Source organism: Miscanthus floridulus, chromosome 6 (genome assembly GCF_019320115.1).
Source record: "Miscanthus floridulus cultivar M001 chromosome 6, ASM1932011v1, whole genome shotgun sequence".
In the NCBI taxonomy this organism is placed as follows: domain Eukaryota; kingdom Viridiplantae; phylum Streptophyta; class Magnoliopsida; order Poales; family Poaceae; genus Miscanthus; species Miscanthus floridulus.
This window is the reverse complement of record NC_089585.1, coordinates 131,071,954-131,090,635: the sequence shown is the minus strand read 5'-3', so window position 1 is coordinate 131,090,635 and position 18,682 is coordinate 131,071,954. Positions and strand designations below refer to the sequence as shown.

General features: G+C 45.4%; 2 protein-coding genes across 2 annotated transcripts; both read left to right on the top strand.

Annotated features, from left to right (window-relative positions):
• Nucleotides 1-2,342: 2,342 nt before the first annotated feature.
• On the top strand, nucleotides 2,343-6,450 carry LOC136456991 (protein PLASTID TRANSCRIPTIONALLY ACTIVE 10). The gene is made up of 12 exons (XM_066457026.1): nucleotides 2,343-3,107; nucleotides 3,532-3,591; nucleotides 3,674-3,703; nucleotides 3,797-3,870; nucleotides 4,331-4,412; nucleotides 4,580-4,653; nucleotides 4,782-4,848; nucleotides 4,940-5,032; nucleotides 5,167-5,343; nucleotides 5,451-5,501; nucleotides 5,576-5,727; nucleotides 5,797-6,450. Exons 1-12 carry the CDS (start codon nucleotides 2,388-2,390, stop codon nucleotides 6,185-6,187), a joined length of 1,971 nt encoding a protein of 656 aa, XP_066313123.1. The 5' UTR covers nucleotides 2,343-2,387; the 3' UTR covers nucleotides 6,188-6,450.
• A 422-nt stretch (nucleotides 6,451-6,872) lies between these two features.
• On the top strand, nucleotides 6,873-9,855 carry LOC136456992 (uncharacterized). Its single transcript, XM_066457027.1, has 5 exons — nucleotides 6,873-7,568; nucleotides 8,580-8,736; nucleotides 8,967-9,017; nucleotides 9,169-9,261; nucleotides 9,548-9,855. The coding sequence occupies exons 1-5, from the start codon at nucleotides 7,426-7,428 to the stop codon at nucleotides 9,605-9,607; spliced, it is 504 nt and encodes a 167-aa protein (XP_066313124.1). The 5' UTR covers nucleotides 6,873-7,425; the 3' UTR covers nucleotides 9,608-9,855.
• The last annotated feature ends 8,827 nt before the right edge of the window (nucleotides 9,856-18,682 follow it).

Genomic DNA, 18,682 nt, shown 5'->3' with positions numbered 1-18,682 from the left:
TATAAGCCAAACAAGCCCAAACGAACAGGGTGCTAATCTCTTAAAGCCTGACGATATTAAAGGTAACACATATTAATGTCACAGCTCTGTATTATAGTCTATTAGTTCAGGGAAATTTGAGGGCCTTTAAATAGGTGGAATCCTCTCTTTTTATCTGCCTTGTCAGTTTAGCACTCATGCTGTTGGTCGAAATATGAATTATGGTTGCGTCAATATGTATTTGGTTACTTGATTAGGCCCTGTTTACATATACAAGCTATCCATAGCTCATGAATGTATTTTACCATGTGGTCTTTTTGAAACAATACTTTCCATATTAATATATTCTTTATTCTCCTGTATGATGGCGCTCAACCTAGATCTTTTTGCCCAGTACTGTTACCCACCATATGAAGTGAATGCACATGCACCTATTATACTGTCAAGTTAATTGCGACTAATTCGTCCAATCTGGTAAGTTATTGTCTAGACTTGCTCCGTGCCACTTCAATAGCCAATAGGTATGTTTTTCTTGCATACATACACAGGGTGTGTGCCTGCCTCTTCAACATTCCACCTCATTTGCTCCTCGAATCCTCCATTGTTTGCTTCTGTGAAGTTGCTCCTGATAGTGAACAGTGCCTGTGCCAGACTAAGCGCCCAGATCTAAACCCGTTTCATGGACCTCAACATATTGTGCCCAGCGTGTTTGATCGAATACCACTGGGTTGGATTTGTATGGGATTAGACTCCAAGGACTCATTGAGTTCATGAATCTAGCACGTGATAGTTGTACATAAATGTGTAACTTTGAAATTACTTGACAACTGCATTTGTTACCTTATGTGACCAATTATTATCTACTACAGGATGTTCCGAGGATCACCTATATTGCATTTGCATGTTATTGCGCAATGTTTAGCGTATGATAGGTTCACACAATCAACATGTTTGCTTGTTGGTTTCAGTCATGACTTATCAGTCAGCCAACAGTGTTTTTCTCTCACAACAAACCAGCACTAGCCGGGCTTATTAGCCCAAAAACCAACCAACGAACAGGCTCATTACCTCATCTATGTTACTTTTTTTCCCGAAACTTTAGTTGGGCCTAAATGGATTGTATAATATTAATCGGATCATTCAAGTTGTCTTTGGGTTGTATAATAGAAAGAACACAAGATAATTGTAAACATTATCAACATATATGCGGCCTGTTCGTTGGTTAGTTTTAGGGCTAGTTTAGACTGACTGATGCTGATTTTTTTATGAGAGAAAAATACTATTGACTGGCAAGTCAAGGCCGGCTCTCACCCACGCACGCAGGGGCGCGCGCATTGCACTAGTACATACATATAGTACTCCATATAGCTCCGCGTCTTCTCACATCTCAGCACCGTCGATTACTGTTCACGTACGTTCAACCAATCGGATCGCGCCGTATGCTCCTTGTAGACTCCTCCAAGTACGAGACGTCGTACTTGAGTTTTATTTTAACCGGTCCATCAAGCTTCATCATCGTCATCATCCATTTTTAATATAAGAGCATCTTTTAAGAGTCTCTTTAAATCTCACTCTCTAAATCATTATTTAGAGAATCATTTATATAAAAATCGTTTTCTATATTTTTACACTTTTCAACCGTTTTTCTATATTTCGTGCACAGTCTAGAGAGTCATTCTCGTCTTCTATTTTTGGCTACCGAAAAATCCAAAATAGAAGAGGACTATATTTGAACAACTCTTTAGAAAAGCTATTGAAGAATATTTTTTTTTACTAAAATCTCTATCCTTAGCATTTATTTAGAAAGGAAATAGAGTCTCCTCGAGATCCTTAGGACTAAAAAGGTGGCTTTAGAATCGTCATCATTATTATAGGATCAATCAACTCAGGTCCAATTCTGATGAATTCACGATTTTCATTTGACAGAACGGTCCAATTCTAGCGATTTCGCGGATTTTCGGTTGACAGAATTTGAGACAAATAGCATTGACATTGACAAACATATAATTTGTGTATTTGTGTAAGAGCGTGTTGAGTTCCAGGAAGTTGAAATTTTAGGCTATCGTAGCACTTTCGTTTTTATTTAGCAATTAGTGTTCAAACATGGACTAATTAGGCTCAAAACGTTCGTCTCGTAATTTCCCACCAAACTGTACAATTAATTTTTTTTCGTCTATATTTAATGTTTCATACACGGACCGCAAATATTCAATGTGATAGGTACGGTAACATTTTTTGGGATTTTAGGGTGAAACTGAACGCTAAATTGTAATGTACTCTATTCCAAGTACAAAGATTTCACGCCCTTCACCGACATGTGGGCCACCACCCTTATCCTCCCCGCGCCTCGGCTCTTAGACCCCGCGACGCGACGGCCACCGGCCCGAAGGTCCCAAAACCCAACAAAAATGGCGACCACCCCACCGGCCGCCGCTACCTTCCTCCACCATCACCTCCCCTTTCCCAGCCTCCGCCCCAAGACAATTCTCAGACCCCGCCTCCGCCGCCTCGTCGCGTCCATCAACCCCTCGCCCCCCGACGAGACCCCCTCCGCGGACCCACCGGTCATCCCCTCAATCAGCATCAAGAACACTGAGCCCGAGGAGGTCGCCCGCCGCCGTAGTTGGGTGGAGCACGGATGGGCGCCGTGGGAGGAAATCATGACCCCGGAGGTCGCCTTTGCGCGCCACAGCCTCAACGAGGGCGAGGAGGTGCCGCTTCAGTCGCCGGAGTCCCTCGAGGCCTTCCGCATGCTCACGCCTTCCTACCGGAAGAAGGTGGAGGCTGAGCCGGGATACCTGGAGCGCCTCTTCGCGACGCGCGACACGCCCAAGCCTCTCGAGACGACGTGGGCCGGCCGGCTCCCGCTGCGGCTCGTGCCGCCGCGGGACTGGCCGCCGCCTGGCTGGGAGGTGGACCCGGACGAGCTGGAGTTCATAAGGGAGGCGCACAGGGAGGCCTCTGAGAGACTGGACATGGAGGCGGCGGCCGCAGCCGGGGTGACCAACGTGGAGAAGCTGGAGGATGCGCCACAGGATCTGGCGCTAGACAGGTACAAAATGTTCCTGAAGCAGTACAAGGAATGGGTGGAGGCAAACCGAGATAGGTTGGAGCAGGAGTCCTACCAGGTATAGTTGAGTAACTCCAGTGATAATATTGCGATGCTTAGTGCTTACTGCTTAATTCTAATGGGGAACATCCTTTTTATGATCATCTAACAAATCATGAAGCTAGTTTTGCTTGTCATTTGTGTCCTTAATGCCGAGAGAAGATGCAGCCATCGCCTACACTGGTGCTCTGTTCTAGCTAACGCTATGTAACAATTAAGCATACCATGTATCTATAATGTTTGTAAACTATCAGGCTGATTGAGAGCCAATGAATCAATATATCTACCAGGTGGGGGATTCTCTCCCCTCCCGTCGAATTATAAAAAAAATGTGTGCTTAATTGAATAGAATTACTTTGTGTCTGTCTCGCCATCCCATCGAGTATTTATAGTGTTCCTCTGCAATCATGTAATGTTAAACCTGGGCTATTTCCATTGTGCAGTTTGATCAGGATTATTTCCCTGGCAGACGAAAAAGAGGTAAGGACTACAGTGAAGATATGGTAGGTTCAGCTCTTGAATGAGTCCCATACATTTTGTGATCCGTTTCTTTAAGGTACTGATGTATTGTTTGCTCTGATGCAGCATGAACTTCCATTCTACTATCCTGGACAGGTTCTGTTGGAACAACTCTACTTCATCTTTTTTTTTCTCTTAGCTAGTCCATTTCATTCTAACCATTTTTTGCATGGCTTGATGCTCTTGCAGATCTGTTACGGGCAAGTAACGACTGTTCACCTCTATCAGGGAGCCTTTGTGAACATCGGTTGTGTCCATGAGGGGTATGTACATTGAATTCTGCTGCATGACGATGAGCCTAATGTACTTAATTTAGCAAAAGGCAGACCATGAATGATTATCCCAACTCTCTCCTTATTGTAGGCTAACACAACTTTTTTTGTTTATGGTATACTACAAATTGCGCCTTCCAATGCACATGTCTGAATTTTGGGTGTCATGTTTTCTTGTTACCATACCTTTTTTTTCTGCTGTGTGTACTGGAAACTGCCACACTTCAGATTATTAAGCACGCTTGAAAACTAGCACAGAACATTCAACACATAATCTAGATCCAATCAGCACTCTCCACCTTTCAGCAATAGACAAGCCTGGCAAGCTTCTTAATTTTGCACTTGTAGCCTTGTAGGATATTCCTCTGTCTTTTACCTTTAATTTAGCTTAGTTGCTAAGACATCGTCTGCTATTTACCTTGTTGAAATTTACAACTTGTGATGCTTTTAGGTGGGTGCCGATAAAAGGAAATGACTGGTACTGGATCCGGCATCACATCAAGCCTGGCATGAAAGTCTATGTGGAGATTCTGGTAAGTGATCTTGCGAAATCCACATGTACAGTGAGTGGTTTAAGGACATCTGGTTTCAGTATTATAAAGGAAATGCCTTTACATTGACTAAAGTGCATCTTTTGTTCATGGAAGTCTATGCATCTTAAGTAGATCGGCTTTAGTAATATCTATCAATTTCTGTGCAGGCCAAACGAAACCCTTACCGCTTCCGCTTCCCACTTGAGATGCGATTTGTATATCCTAACATTGATCACCTAATGTGAGTACCACTATTGTCATTGCTTGCTCAGTTCTGGTAATATGAATATTAATGCCAGTTGCCGTATCCCGCGCTTCAGTTTATTCGCTTCAGTTTATTCCAATGTGATATTTCCTTTCTGACTGCAGATTTAATAGATTCGACTTCCCACCAATATTTCACCGTAAGGAGGATACTAACCTAGAGCAGTTGTGGGTGCGAATTAACTTCTATTTGGTTCAGTTTTCTGCTATTTGTTTTAGATCTTATACTGGTGTGTCCATCTAACCTTTTTATGAACTGACAGCGTGAAGCTGGACGGCCACCCATTCCTAGGAAAAAACCTTTAAAAGATATGGAAAAGGAACCTTTGGTATCAGACCATCCTTTTGTTGATACGGTATTCTCCGTGAATCACAATCATATGCCTCATGCTTCGTATATATTATTTTGCATCATGTTGTGGCTTTTGCATATTAGTTTCTTGTATTCCCATCAAATAGGTTTGTCAGTTAAGTTTCTTCTTTTTTGCAGCTTTGGGAATGGCATAATGCAGAGCAGATGATTTTAGACTACGAGGAACAAAATCCAGATAAATTCAAGGATACAACATATGAGTCCACAGTTGATGCATCCTCAATCGATGAAGAAAACAGAGTTGGATATACTGAAGGATATTTCAAAGAAACACTGCTAAAAAAGAAAGTTGTGGTATGTAATCTTTGTAGCCCCTGATTACCATATTTGGATCTTTGCAGCTTGTTAGTTGCAAATAGATTTATCCCCTAATGGCATCCTGCTCTGACCTCTTTTGTTAGAATATAAGCGTCAAAGAACTTGATCTGGATGCTGCTCGTGCTGAACGCCAGGTACCTCTTTTTACATACACTGACAATATTTCTTTAACCTTTCGCCATTCCATACTGAAATTTAATTGGCGCAGCTAATAAAAAAGCTGAAAAAGGAAGCCGAGGAAAGAGGAGAGGAATACAAAGTTGGGAAGCTCCGACGAAATAAAGAAATGGATGAGTATGATCTGATGCAGTGGCGTCGTTCATTTGAAGAAAGGGAAGCCCTTATCAGAGACATCTGCTGGTAAATCTATTACCTGTACAAATTTCACCGCCCCTAGTGCACAGTTTGCTAACTCCTAAAGATTTGCAGTCGGAAAGCACTTGGTCTTCCTATCGAGGAGCCCGGGCGATATGACGTAGATGAGACAGAGGTCTATGGGAAGGATTATTATGACCCGGAAAAGCCAATGTACCGCTATGACTACTGGGGAGAACCCAAGAACACCGAGAAGACTAAGCTGGAGCGGGACGTGGAGCGCCACAACCAACAGGTGGTCGGCGACGCGAAGAAATGGTGCGAGATGTCGTATGATGATTATGTCCGCAAGAAGCTGCGGTTGGAAGCAGCTGAAGCGAGGGAAAGGCAGAGGAAGGCGTCCGAGCCGCAAGAGGATGAGGAGTATGATGACGGCATGGACCTGGACTTGAAGAAGATGACCGATCCTCGTGCCCCGCACAACCGGTTTTACATCACGAAATGAAATGTTAGGCTTGCCACGGGTTAGATGTAGTTGTTGGTTGCGCAAGAGATGTGAATATATATTTTGGTAGCATTTGAGTTTGCTGGCTTGATTGGCGGGTGTTGGGTCGGCTCTCGTTGCAGCCAAAAGCCCATAAAGCACTATAGTAGAAGCTGGAGATGCTTGTTTGCCTGGTCGCCTGTTCAAAGTTGTGATTTGACAATTTTGACCGTGATGTTCTTCTGATCAATGAGAATTTCCACTGGTAGACGTTTAAAGCAATATTTCAGTCAGCTTGTCTAAGTGAAAACACACATAACTGGATGCTTTTTGGATGGTTTGCAACTTGAGCTCATTTTTATATAGGACTGAAACAAAGAAGAGACTGATGTTGGTTGGGACTGGATCTATGGGCGTGTGTTGAACAGAGAGCATAAAACGGGGTCTAACGTTCTACTTGTCGACCTAACCATGCACTCGAAAGTCGAACCCCATTCCGGCTGTGCGACCTGATCAAACGCCGGGCGGGTGAGCTACGCTCTCACGTCGCGATTAGGATATCAATTCGTCAGGTTTATGCGTGAAGCTCATGAACGTTGCGTGGCAGCAAATGTCTTCAGCCTGTTCGTGATTTAGTGTGGAAGAAAAATATTATTTAAATCGTGGATTATAAGCCATATATGAACAATTTGGACCAATGGCAGAAGCTTACCACGGTCCACGGCAGAGCTCTTCCTGCATCGCTCCGTGCCTCCGTGGGCGCAAGTCGACCGATCGGCATATTCGCCAGCAGGCTTCCGTTCTGATGCCTCCCTCCCCCTTCCACTCCAATCAGCAGCTGAGCTCTCCCCCGCGCCGGCACACCCAAATAAATCCGAGGAGTATCTGCCTGGCTAGTTGCTGCTCCTTCCTTCCCTCCAAGAGCAGAGCAGCAAACAAATCCGGGGACGTCCTGCAATAGAATACATCAGCGGGTTGCCGTCGCCATTGGTGCGGTGCGTGAGAGCCCGAGCCCCGAGCCGTGCGACGCAGCGCAGGCAGGGACCAGGGAGAGAGAGACGAGAAGGAAGCGAAGCGAAGGAGGAGCTTTTTAGCGAGCGCGGCCGCGGATCGCGGAGGCTGTATATATAGTCCAAGGGCGCGCGCTGCGGTCCGGTAACGTGACGTGCTGCAGGGGGCGCGCAGGCAGGCAGGATTAGGCAGGGCAGCGCCGCGCCGGCCGGACCGCCCGTCCAGGAGCCAGGGACTTTCGTTCGGCCATGGGAGACGGTGGTGCTGACGACGCCTCCTCGCCGCCGCCGCCCGGGGGCTTCTCCTACCTCGTCGTCTTCCACAACTACCCCCTCGTCGCCGCCCTGCTCGGGTTTGCCATCGCGCAGTCCATCAAGTTCTTCGTCACATGGTACACGCCTCGCTCCGTGCCCCGATTCCCTTCTCCTCTCTTCCTGAATTCACCCGCCTCGCGTCCCCGTCCGTTGTGTTTGGGTCTGGGATCGGGCGCGAGAGTATCCGGATCCGCCTGCGGTTCCGACGGTCAAAGCTGCCTCTTGACATTGCTCGACTATTCCGTTTCCTGGACATCCGAAACGTGCTTAAGAATTTGTCCCTCCTATTTCTTTTATCTTTGCCTATACAGCTAGAGGAATGAATGATGATAGACTGGGAATGTAATAGCATCCTATATGCTGGATTTGCTTTCATTTCTTGATGGTTTTGGTGAATTGAGCTGGAAGCAAATGGAATTGGCCTTGATCTGGTCAAACTATGTAAGAATTGTGGGCCAGTGCATTTTTTTTATGGGGCGTCCTTTGGACTGGAATTCATTGATCATTGATGGAGCGCAGTTTGCTGGTTATGTACACCACATTTGATCTGTCCTGGTAACAGTATGACCTTTGTCTGTGGAATTCACATATGATGCTGTCACATTTTAAATTTTATGTTCCATTCAGAAAACCTTGATCATTCTATACCAGAAATATATACAGGGAGAAACAGGTTGATGCTTTTTTTAAGAAAACAAATTATCCACAGTGATTGTGGACCTTGTTGAGTTCAATCATCTGATTTCCGGATAGATGGTCATGTAACTCTTTCAACAGTGAAGCCAATGAACACAAAGAGTCCTTGTTATGTTTGCACATGAGAATGAGAATGACCTATTTGGTTTGTCTTATAATAGTGCAGCCAGGCTTAGGACCCCAGTGGGATCTTTATTTTGGCAAAAGGATGATTATGCATCAAGGGCTCTTGCTTCTTTTCTCATATTTTTTCCACAGTTTTGATGTAGATTGATACATCAGCATGCATTTTATGGAAGATCAGCTATAACTTTGTGGTTCAAGTCTGAACAGGTGTTTATACAGTTTCCCATGCTGCAGTAAGTTTGATTTGTTCTTGTTTTTAAACAAAGGTACAAGGAGAACAGATGGGATCCCAAGCAGCTTATCGGCTCTGGTGGCATGCCATCATCACATTCTGCCACGGTTACAGCACTAGCAGTAGCGATTGGATTCCAAGATGGCTTTAACTGCTCCCTCTTTGCAACAGCAACTATATTTGCGAGTGTGGTAGGTTATCAGTTCTCCATCCCAACCCATGTTCTTTCAGAAGAGGTTTTACTTCTTGAATCTTGATAGAAGAAAAATGATCATTTATTGTTGCTTGGATGCAATTTTCAGTTTTGGGTTGGACGTTATTCTGTTGCATGTGGGCATTTTGTGCACACGTTTATGCTGACTTCCTTTTGGTTAATTCCAAATTTTGAGGTCTCAGGAATTTACTTTTTGTGACTTGGCAGGTAATGTACGATGCTTCTGGTATCAGATTGCATGCTGGAAAGCAAGCAGAGGTATATCATAACTCTTTGCATGCCATCTGTACTGTTGGTTCAATAGCCTTTCTATATTGTTACATTACAACCTTGTGATAGATCTCTATGTATTATCATGACATTAGTGTTGTGCTTATGTTGAACTTAACTTGTTTTCTCTAATTTTTAGGTATTGAATCAAATAGTATGTGAACTTCCTTCTGAACATCCCTTGTCTGAAACAAGACCACTACGAGAACTTTTAGGCCATACACCAACCCAGGTTTGTTCAAATGTCCTTTTTATTGTTTTTGAGAGTGCATTTTATTGTTGTTGGCAAAATGAAAGCGATGTCTTATTGGCATTATGGTTATGTGGATACCAAGTGAACCTCAAACTGACCGACCCCACATCACCATGCCCTCATTTTACTTGGCAACATATGTAGATATTCTTATCTACTATCAACATCATGCAGCTTCGTCAGTACCGCTATCTTCTTGCGGCATACATTTATGAATTACCATTTTTATGTGTTCCTAATTTCTTGGGTGCCAAATTGGTCCCAGGTGATTGCTGGCGCATTGCTTGGGTGTACGATAGCCACAGCAGGACAATTATTCATTTGAACTCCGAAGGTGCAGCAGAAATGTTGTAGCATTTGTATCGCGGGGACTTGAGAAGAAGTTTCTCTAGTGTTCTGCTACTTTAGGTATTGGTAAGATTTGCAACTTGGTGCTGTAGTGTTGTTGAATGTTGTAAGTTCTGATGGAAAGTGATTATATGTCAAGGTGATGTTCACAGGATTGTTGTACAGAACATTTGTTCGGTAATGTCATGGTTATGATTGATGAAATCTAAAATGTGATTAGAACAATGATGATCTGTGACCACTAATTTGTTGTCATCGTTCATTGGCTCCCATGAGGAGCTGATTTTTTTTCTTTAGTATTTATATTTAAAATCATACTGCATGTTGTACGCTGCAAGGACTAATCTTAGGCTAATTTCCCATGAGGAGCTGGTTTTTTTCTTCAGTATTTATATTTAAAAACATACTGCATGTTGTACGAAACAAGGATTAATCTTACTCTAGTTTCCACTATGCTTTGTGTAATTCTGAAGCAAACCCAGAATAACTGCACAGCTAAATGGTCTAGACTCTGGACAACACAAACATTTGATTAACACTTCTCATAGCAGATTGCCAGTAACATAATCACAATAGAAGATGGGAGCTTATCTCATAATTAAGCTTACCACTAACATAATCACAAGAGAAGATGGGAGCTTTATCTCATAATTAAGCCTACTATATTTTCTATACCATTGCATATACAGAAGATAAATTGTCTCGTGACCTTGGTCATGCTCTAATTGATACTGATGCCTTTCTGTATGAGAGTGCTGTCAGAGCCCTTCAGTATCTAATCTTGACACGGTTGGACATTTCCTTTGCCATCAACAAAATCTGTCAGTTCCAATCTCGACTCATTGATGTTACTGTGGGGCTGTGAAGCAAATTCTGCGATATATTAAAGGGGTCATTGATCATGGCTTGACGATTCAAAAGTTCAGTTCCTCTCCTAGGACCATTTTTACTGACGCCAATTGGGCTGGTTGTGTTGGCGCCACCGATTTGAGCTCTGGTTCTAGGGTGAAATCTATCATGCGCATTCATGGGCTCATGGCAATGAAGCAACCTGAGAAGACCATGCAACATAAAAAAGGAGAAGGTTGATCCAACAAACGGAAATGCTCCCTACAGGGCGTCTGAACGGACGGGCGGACCGCACCGCCCCGCGCCCGCCTGCGTTGCGCGCCATACGCCCCAGCCCGCGCCGCCCACCGCGCGCCCCCACCCGGAGTTGCGCCTCCTGCTGCGGCTGCGCTCCATCCGCCGGCGAGATGCCCGCGCCGGGCTTCCGCGCCGCCCCGAGCTCCATGCGCCGCCGACCACCTCCGCACCGCCGCGAGCCCCCGCTCGGAGTCGCGCCTCCTGCCGCGGCTGCGCTCCATCCACCGGTGAGATGCCCGCGCCGGACCTCCGCGCCACCACGAGCTCCATGCGCCACCACCGACCTCCCCCACCAACGTCGAGCTCCGCATCGACGAGCCTTCATTCGTCTAGGCAGAAAGGTGACACTGCGTTGAAAGCGCATGTTGCAAGTGTATGTTTCAAGTGTTTCAGATGTTTTAGAGGTATGTTGCAAGTGTTTTATATCGATATTATAAAAGTAGATCGGGATGTTGCACATGTTACAATGGCTATACACACATGTTTTAAGTGTATGTTCCAAATGTTTCATCTGTTTCAGACGTATGTTGCAAGCGTTTCATCTAGATGTTGCAAAAGTAGATCTAGATGTTGCATATATATATACAAGTGTTTCAAGTGTTTTCATATGTATGTTGCTAGTGTTTTTATCTGGATATTGCAATGTTTGCCATGACTGCACACGTGTTTTCAAGTTTTTTCTAATGTTTTGCAGGTGTTTCAGACATATGTTGCAAGTGTTTCAGCTATTTTTGGACATATGTTGCAAGTGTTTCATCTGAATGTTGCAAAAATAGATCGTATGTTGCACATGTTAAATGGAACCCACTTGCCACAACCACCTGCTGTAGTCGCTGGGGCGCCGTCGAGCGGGAAGACAATCCTCACGCGCGGTCGGGCGGCGCGGGCCATGCGTGGGCACGCGAAACGAGCAGGCGTGGGAAATGGGCTAGCACGCGCAGGCGGCGCGCTAGCATCTCCTATCCAACTAACACAATGAAAGCTTTTTATACATTTCTTTTCACACGAGATTTATAATAGAAAAATGTCTTTCATTATCACCCAAACCTAATAGAAGCTTCCTATACACTTATGTTGTATGACAAATAAAAATCTATATTTGTACCTAATAATAATAAAGAGGTAAAATTTCCAGCTATTTTTTTGTCCATCCATTTTTTCGTCTACCTTTCTCTAACTACCGGTAGTTGAGAGTTTCTTCTGTCTAGACTTATATGACCCTAGATAGTTAGGACAAATAGATCTCTCCGAGCCTGAATTAACTGAATAGGAATAGAAATCTTAATTCAAATAGAAAATAAATTAGATAAAATCTTATTTTACTTTCTATATAGCAAAGCGCCTCTTTCAACCCGGCTTTTACTTCCCATAACTATAATAATAACATAATAACACTAATAATAAAGGCTAAATTTCCGCCTCTTTTTTGTCCCACTAGATATATGCCCGTGCGTTGCACGGGGTCACGATTTTTTGTGTGTGCATATATACAGCAGATATGTTCAAGCTGACAGTGAAGCCCGGCAAGAAATACATGCTCTGGCTCATCAACGCCACACTCAATGACGAGCTCTTCTTCTGCATTGCCAACCACACGCTCATCGTCGTCAACGTCGACGCGCTGTATGTCAAGCCCTTTACTGTGGACACCCTCGTCATCGCGTACGGGCAGACCTGCAACGTTCTGTTCATCTACACAACTATCCCCTCTTCTCTCTGGATATGAGATACGTCCGCCCTCCACACCGGTCGCAACTGGGATCGTCACCTCCAGAGTTCGCGTCCGAACCCAATTCCAAATGCAGAGTCCAAAACCAATTCCGAAGGCAGAGGACATGAACATCTAAAATTAGAGGGGCACAAAACAATATGGATTCAGTCCGTGCCCTTTGCCGGATTGTTTTTCCTTTATTTTGTCCGTTTCCGCCTGTCCACTAAAGACCGCGTCCTTTTTTCCTATGGAAAGTGTTCCCGTCCGTGCCCGGTTGTTTTTTTTATGTTTCTGCTTTCCTCACGTTTAGTTCCGGTGATTTTTTGTTTCTTCTTTTTATAAATAGAATAAAAAAAAGATAGCATTTTGTGTCTTTGATTTGATCTCTTTCTCGTTTCCTAATAAATACTATTTTTGTCGCTGATCAATCTAGATCTTCCGATGCTCCAGCTAATCGACCTTAATAAATATAATACTTTGTCCAGTCTAATCTATATCTGTATACCTATACTTCTTTGCCTAATATCAAATAGCCAAAAATATTATTACTTTTCGTCCACCTCCCTTAACTATCTACTGGAGAGTTTTTTTTATTTGATCCGGACTTATGACTTATAGTACTATACCCATACGAGTTTGAACAACTCCCATCTAGCAATGATGAATATAAGCTTCGATTCCAATATGTATTGGGTCACGTCCTCTGCATCTCGTACTTGACTCGGACGCATGACTCCCGCTAACAACTCATATCTAGCAATGATACGGAGTTCAATTCGTGCTTCCTCTTTCCCATAATAGAATTCGTCATGTGACACGTTCAGGTCAAACTTTCTCAACTTTGACTCAGTTTGTAGAAACGATAATGATATAGAGCGGGCGTCCGTCCCGTCCGGACGGACCCGCTGCACATGGAACGCTCTCCCACAACGCGACCGCCCTCATCCGATCCCGAAACGCTCTCCCTCATCCTCATCCCCACTCTGCCCCTCGCTCCCCCGTCCCCACACCGGCTCCCATGCCCATGCGCAAGCTCGCTGTCGCCCCGCTGACCCGGGCTCCCTCCCTTCCTCTCCCTCCGTCCCTCCCCTCCGCGAGCTCCATGCGCCCCGCGCTCCCTAGCGACCCAGCTCCCATGCCCTCCACCGGAGACGAGGACAACGACGGCGGCTCCGACGAGGTAGGTCGGTCCTTCTTTGGATCTGAGTCATCCTCCTTCTTCTCTAGATCTGAGCCCTCCTCCTCCTCTTCCTCCTCTGGAAGTGGCTAGGGTTCCGGCGAGCTCTGGGGTCCTTCCCTCCTTCCTCCGGCAAGCTCGGAGGTGATGGGTCAGGGCTGGAGCAGGTTGCACCTCGAACCCATCTCCTTTGCTGTTCGTACGCCCTTTTTGCTGTTTCCTCCGTGTTGCAATGGGTTTTTTTGGATGTTGCAACAGATGGTTCTCGAACGTTGCAATGGGATTTTTGGGTTGTTGCAACAGATGTTTTTCGAATGGTCCCATTTTTCATGTTTTATGGTTGATTTTACGATTTTGCAGTACATATTTTTTGATGTTGCAGCACATAATTTTCGATGTTTGTAGCACATAATTTTCGATGTTGCAGCACATAATTTTTTGATGTTGTAGTACATATTTTCTGATGTTGCATTAGATGTTTTTTCGATGTTGCAATACATGTTTTGGTGATGTTGCAGCACATAATTTTCGATGTTGCAGTACATGTTTTTCGATGTTGCACTACATATTTTTGTGATGCTGCAGTATTCATATTTCGATGTTGCACTATATAGTTTTTCCATATGTTTGTGATGTTGCACTTGAAGTGTTATCGTGCTCTTGGGACGGGGGCGCGGTGGGAGAATGGGGTGACGCGGGGGCGGGAGGGTTCCGTTCTATTCCCGAGGCGGAGCGGGCGGGTCTGGGAAGGGAGCGGCGTTACGTTTTATTCCCGCGGGGGACGGGCGGGTTTGGGAAGGGCGCGGCGTCCGAACACGTCTCGCGCGCCGGACGTCCAAGGGCTAGGATTACGGTTGTAGAAAATGCGTACAACATTTATATCTCTAAATAAGTTTACTATAAAAATATATTCAACGATCTATCTAATAATATTGATTATGTATTATAAATATTATTATTTTTTTATATATAATTAATCAAAGTTAAAAAAACTGACTTCTTGGGAAGCAAGAACGAGTTCTATTTTGAGATAGGTGGAGTATATGTATTGCATGAGGCCCCGAAGTAGAATTCGGACACAAAAAAACGCGCGCCCGCCAAGATCGCGCACATTGCGCCACCGCTTCTTCGAGAAATCCATCCTGTGAACGCTGAACCTATCGATGTCATCTCCGCCGCTAGAGACGAAGAGCAGACGCACCATGTAGAGGTCGCACCCAGACTCCACGAGGTATATCATGCCCGGATGGCTGTCGGCGTACCCATAGCTGCCGTCCGCCGTGACTGTGCCGACGATCGTGACAGCGGCGAGCATCGGCTCGTGAGAGCTGAAATCGAGCACCCGCAGCTCTGTTGCTGTGCAGTTGATGTAGAACTTGCCCTGACACGCCGCGATGGGGCAGATGACCTTCTTCTCGACCTCTGTTCTGTCCGGGTACGGTAGCACTTGAGAACCTATGTCGTATTCATACTTCTCCCAGAGATCGTCGCCGGGGCGGCAGTACCAGATGGTGGTGTTGTCATGCCATGCTTCGACCAAGATCACAACGCAGCCAGGGGCGGCGAGCTTGTCGGAGAGGAGGCAGTGGTCGTCCATCAGCACGACGTCGTCGACTCCTCGCAGCGGTGGGAGCTGGACCTTGTCGTCGCTCCTCAGAGGGTTCCAGAGGAATGTGGCCATGGTGTCAGGGTCACGAACTAGCAGCAATCCTTGCGCGGTCGGGCAGGTGATCTTGTTCCTTAGAACCTCATCGGTGTCGCCATGGACGATGCGCTTGTGCAGGCAATACACGGCAGGTGCAGCCTCGGCGACGTCATCTGCTGGGGCACCTCCTGCATTAGCGTCATCTGGATCTTCCTACGATCCCTGTCTCTCCGCTACCTTCAGTCCCGGGACGTCAAGATTTGGATCTTGTAATTGTCTTGACTTGCGCCTCTTCCACTAAATAGTATGAGACGACCTTTTCGAGGAAAGAAAGAGTCATGATCTGATTGAAATTTTACGGTCCAATCCGGTAGTACGGTATGGCCAAAAGGCCCAATATGACGTACACAGTGGCGGGTCTAGTCTAGTCAAGAAAAAAATAAGTTAGGTTTCTTCCATTATTATTTTTACCTCTATAGTCGCTCCTTTTAATAAGCTTCTAAATAAAGGTAACAATTTATAAGAAGGTTCAGGAGAGGCTCCACGTTTCGAGTAGCAGGCTCACCTCGTGTTACCTAAACTCAATATGAGTGACAATATTTTCTCAGATTTATTGTATGAATATATTACCTACTTTTTTTCCGGTGGTAGATTATGTGCCCTCAACATAGAGACTTTTGTGACGACTTTGTCAATCTTAAGATTTGTGCTCATAGTGATGGGTGTGCATGTATATATTCATGGATGTAAGTGTGTATGTGCTTAATAAGAACATATCGGGATTTCTCCGTATATAGAAGAAAAATAATGTGGGCTTGTTAGTGTACTAAGGTACACAAAATAAAATATAATTGTAGGTGAAATGTGAGCACTATCCCAGGCCTTGTTTAGATTACCCCAAAATTCCAAGTTTTTTCACTCTCTCTCCATCACATCAATTTTTAGCCACTTGCATGGAGCATTAAATGTAGGTAAAAAAAAAAACTAATTGCACAGTTTAGTTGGAAATCACGAGATGAATCTTTTGAACTTAGTTGGTCCACGATTGGACAATATTTACCAAATAAGACGAAAGTGCTACTATTCATCGGGTTGAAATTTTTCTCAATCTAAACAAGGCCCCAATTAGAAATATGACTAGTTATGTTTCAATGATAGGCTACGTACTTATATTGACTTTGTTAATCTGAATTCTGAAGATGTCCTCACAGAGGTAGGACGTGTGTATTGGTGAATAATTGAATATGCATCCGTACTTTTTTATTTATTATAAGATTATAACTTGATGCACTTGTATTTTTAATAAGTCCTTTTTTGTGACTTTTATTTTTAATAAGCCAGTTGTGTTATGTCGTCATTAATATAATTATCAATCAGATATGATGAACTCTTTTGATTGTTTATTATTATCAACATAATAAAGGGACAAATAACAGGAGTTCACAGTGAGACAATAAGAACGACGCTGTTACAAGAAGACGTCATCACAATGTTAAATAGAATCCCCACTACGGATTAATCGGAAGCAACCAAAACGCTTTGCCCACCTCCTTGGGAGCGCCATCGAGTTTTTGAAGTTGATGACTCCCGTCTTGCACGTCGAACACCTGCAGGGTGTTGTTCCGATCAAACACGAAGTAGACACGGTCTGGCAGCAGCCCACGCTCGCCGGCAGAGCACGACGCTCCGAAGTAGAACCGGGACAGGAGGAACGCGCGCCCGCCAAGATCACGCACATTGCACCACCTCAGTGTCGAGAAATCCATCCTATGGACGCAGCACCTATCGATCCCGTCCCCGCCCTCGTAGGGCAAGCGAAAGAGCAGGTGCACCATGTAGAGGTCGCCGCCAGATTCGACGAGGAATACTCGGCCATACTCGTAGTTGCCGCCGTCGGCCATAACCGTGTTGTCAACGGCGACGGCAATAAGCGTCGGCTCGGGGGGCTGCTGCCGAAGTCGATCACGCAGAGCTCTGTCAACGCTCCACTGTCGAAGTAAAATTTTCCGCAGCGTACCGCGATGGAGCAGATGACGTCCTTTTGAATCTGGTCCTCTTCTCCGTCCGGGTACGGTAGGACGCGAGACCCTATGTCGTACTCGGACTTCTCCCACAGTTGCGAAGCCCGATTTGAAACTTAGGTAGCATCATAAAAAAAAATCCAAATTCATAGGCTTCAAATATAATTGAGAGTAGTACGTTACCCATGATTGAAGTCACAAAATACTCAAATAACAAATTGTTCAGCTAGCCAACTCTAAGATTTTGGGCTAAATTAAGTGAAAATGCTGCAGAATGGTGTATTATACATATATACATATTAGTATATACACGTATATACATAAAGGTGTCCCAAATACGGTATTGCCAGGAATACAAGGGAGTACCCGGGAATACCCTTGAATCCGCCCATGTCTCCCAGTGGTCATCTCCGGGACGGCAGTACCAGATCAAGGTGTCGTTCCAGCCCTCGACCAAGATCACGATGCAGCCCGAGGCGGCGGGCGCGTCGGAGAGGAGGCAGTGGCTGTCAATCAGCACGGCATCCTCGACTCCTCGCAGGGGTGGCAGCAGTTGGACCTTGTCGTCGCTCCTCATAGGGTTCCAGAGGAAAGTGGACATGGTGTCAGGGTCACGAACTAGCAGCAGTCCTCGCGGTGGGGCAGATGATCTTGTTCCTTAGAACCTCGTCCGCGTCGCCATGGACGATGTGCTTATGCTCGGAGATGCTGAATAGCACCGTGGAGCGGTGGTTGGAATCGTGAAAGGCAATGCAACAGGGCAGATCCAGCCTGAGCGTCATATGCTGTGGTGACATGACTGTAACGACAGCCTGACGTGTGGGGTCGTCCTGTAAGGAGATCGGTGTGTGCTGCACTGTTGCCCGTCTGGCATGGCAACAGCGCAGGGGTCCGGCAATATATAAACCGGTGTAAACAATGGTTAAGGCATCGAAACAGAAACATAATCCTAACCGAATAGAATTCAGCCGCGGTTCTCTGCCGCGCCTGCAATATCGTTCTTGTTCTTAGCTAGTTTAGCCTTAATTCCAGTTATCTTCCTCTAGATGGTTACATTTGGTACCCGGAGCCTTTCGATTCGAGGGGGAATTTTTTTTTCACTCGAATCCGTTCCGATCTGGCGCCGAAGAAGAAGCCGACCAAGTTCCAGCAAGAAATGGCGACTTCGATCGAGGATTTGCAGAAGACGATGAACACCATGGCGAACCAGCTCGCCGGAGTTCAGGACATGGCGAAGCAGTTCGCCGGATTTTAGGACGCGATGGCGACCGCGCTCGACAAGCTCAACGACCTCCAGTCTTGGCGTACGATCGCGGAGACCTCGCTCGGCTCGATGATGCAGCAGTCCAAGG

What these genes read in the sequence shown, in the direction of transcription:
- LOC136456992 (XM_066457027.1), top strand. Translation starts at nt 7,426, where the DNA reads ATGGGAGACGGTGGTGCTGACGACGCCTCCTCGCCGCCGCCGCCCGGG. An exon ending in CAACTATATTTGCGAGTGTG is followed by an intron (nt 8,737 to 8,966) that starts GTAGGTTATCAG and finishes GTGACTTGGCAG; the next exon opens with GTAATGTACGATGCTTCTGG. An exon ending in TAGGCCATACACCAACCCAG is followed by an intron (nt 9,262 to 9,547) that starts GTTTGTTCAAAT and finishes AATTGGTCCCAG; the next exon opens with GTGATTGCTGGCGCATTGCT.
- LOC136456991 (XM_066457026.1), top strand. Translation starts at nt 2,388, where the DNA reads ATGGCGACCACCCCACCGGCCGCCGCTACCTTCCTCCACCATCACCTC. An exon ending in AGGACTACAGTGAAGATATG is followed by an intron (nt 3,592 to 3,673) that starts GTAGGTTCAGCT and finishes GCTCTGATGCAG; the next exon opens with CATGAACTTCCATTCTACTA. An exon ending in ATCGGTTGTGTCCATGAGGG is followed by an intron (nt 3,871 to 4,330) that starts GTATGTACATTG and finishes TGATGCTTTTAG; the next exon opens with GTGGGTGCCGATAAAAGGAA.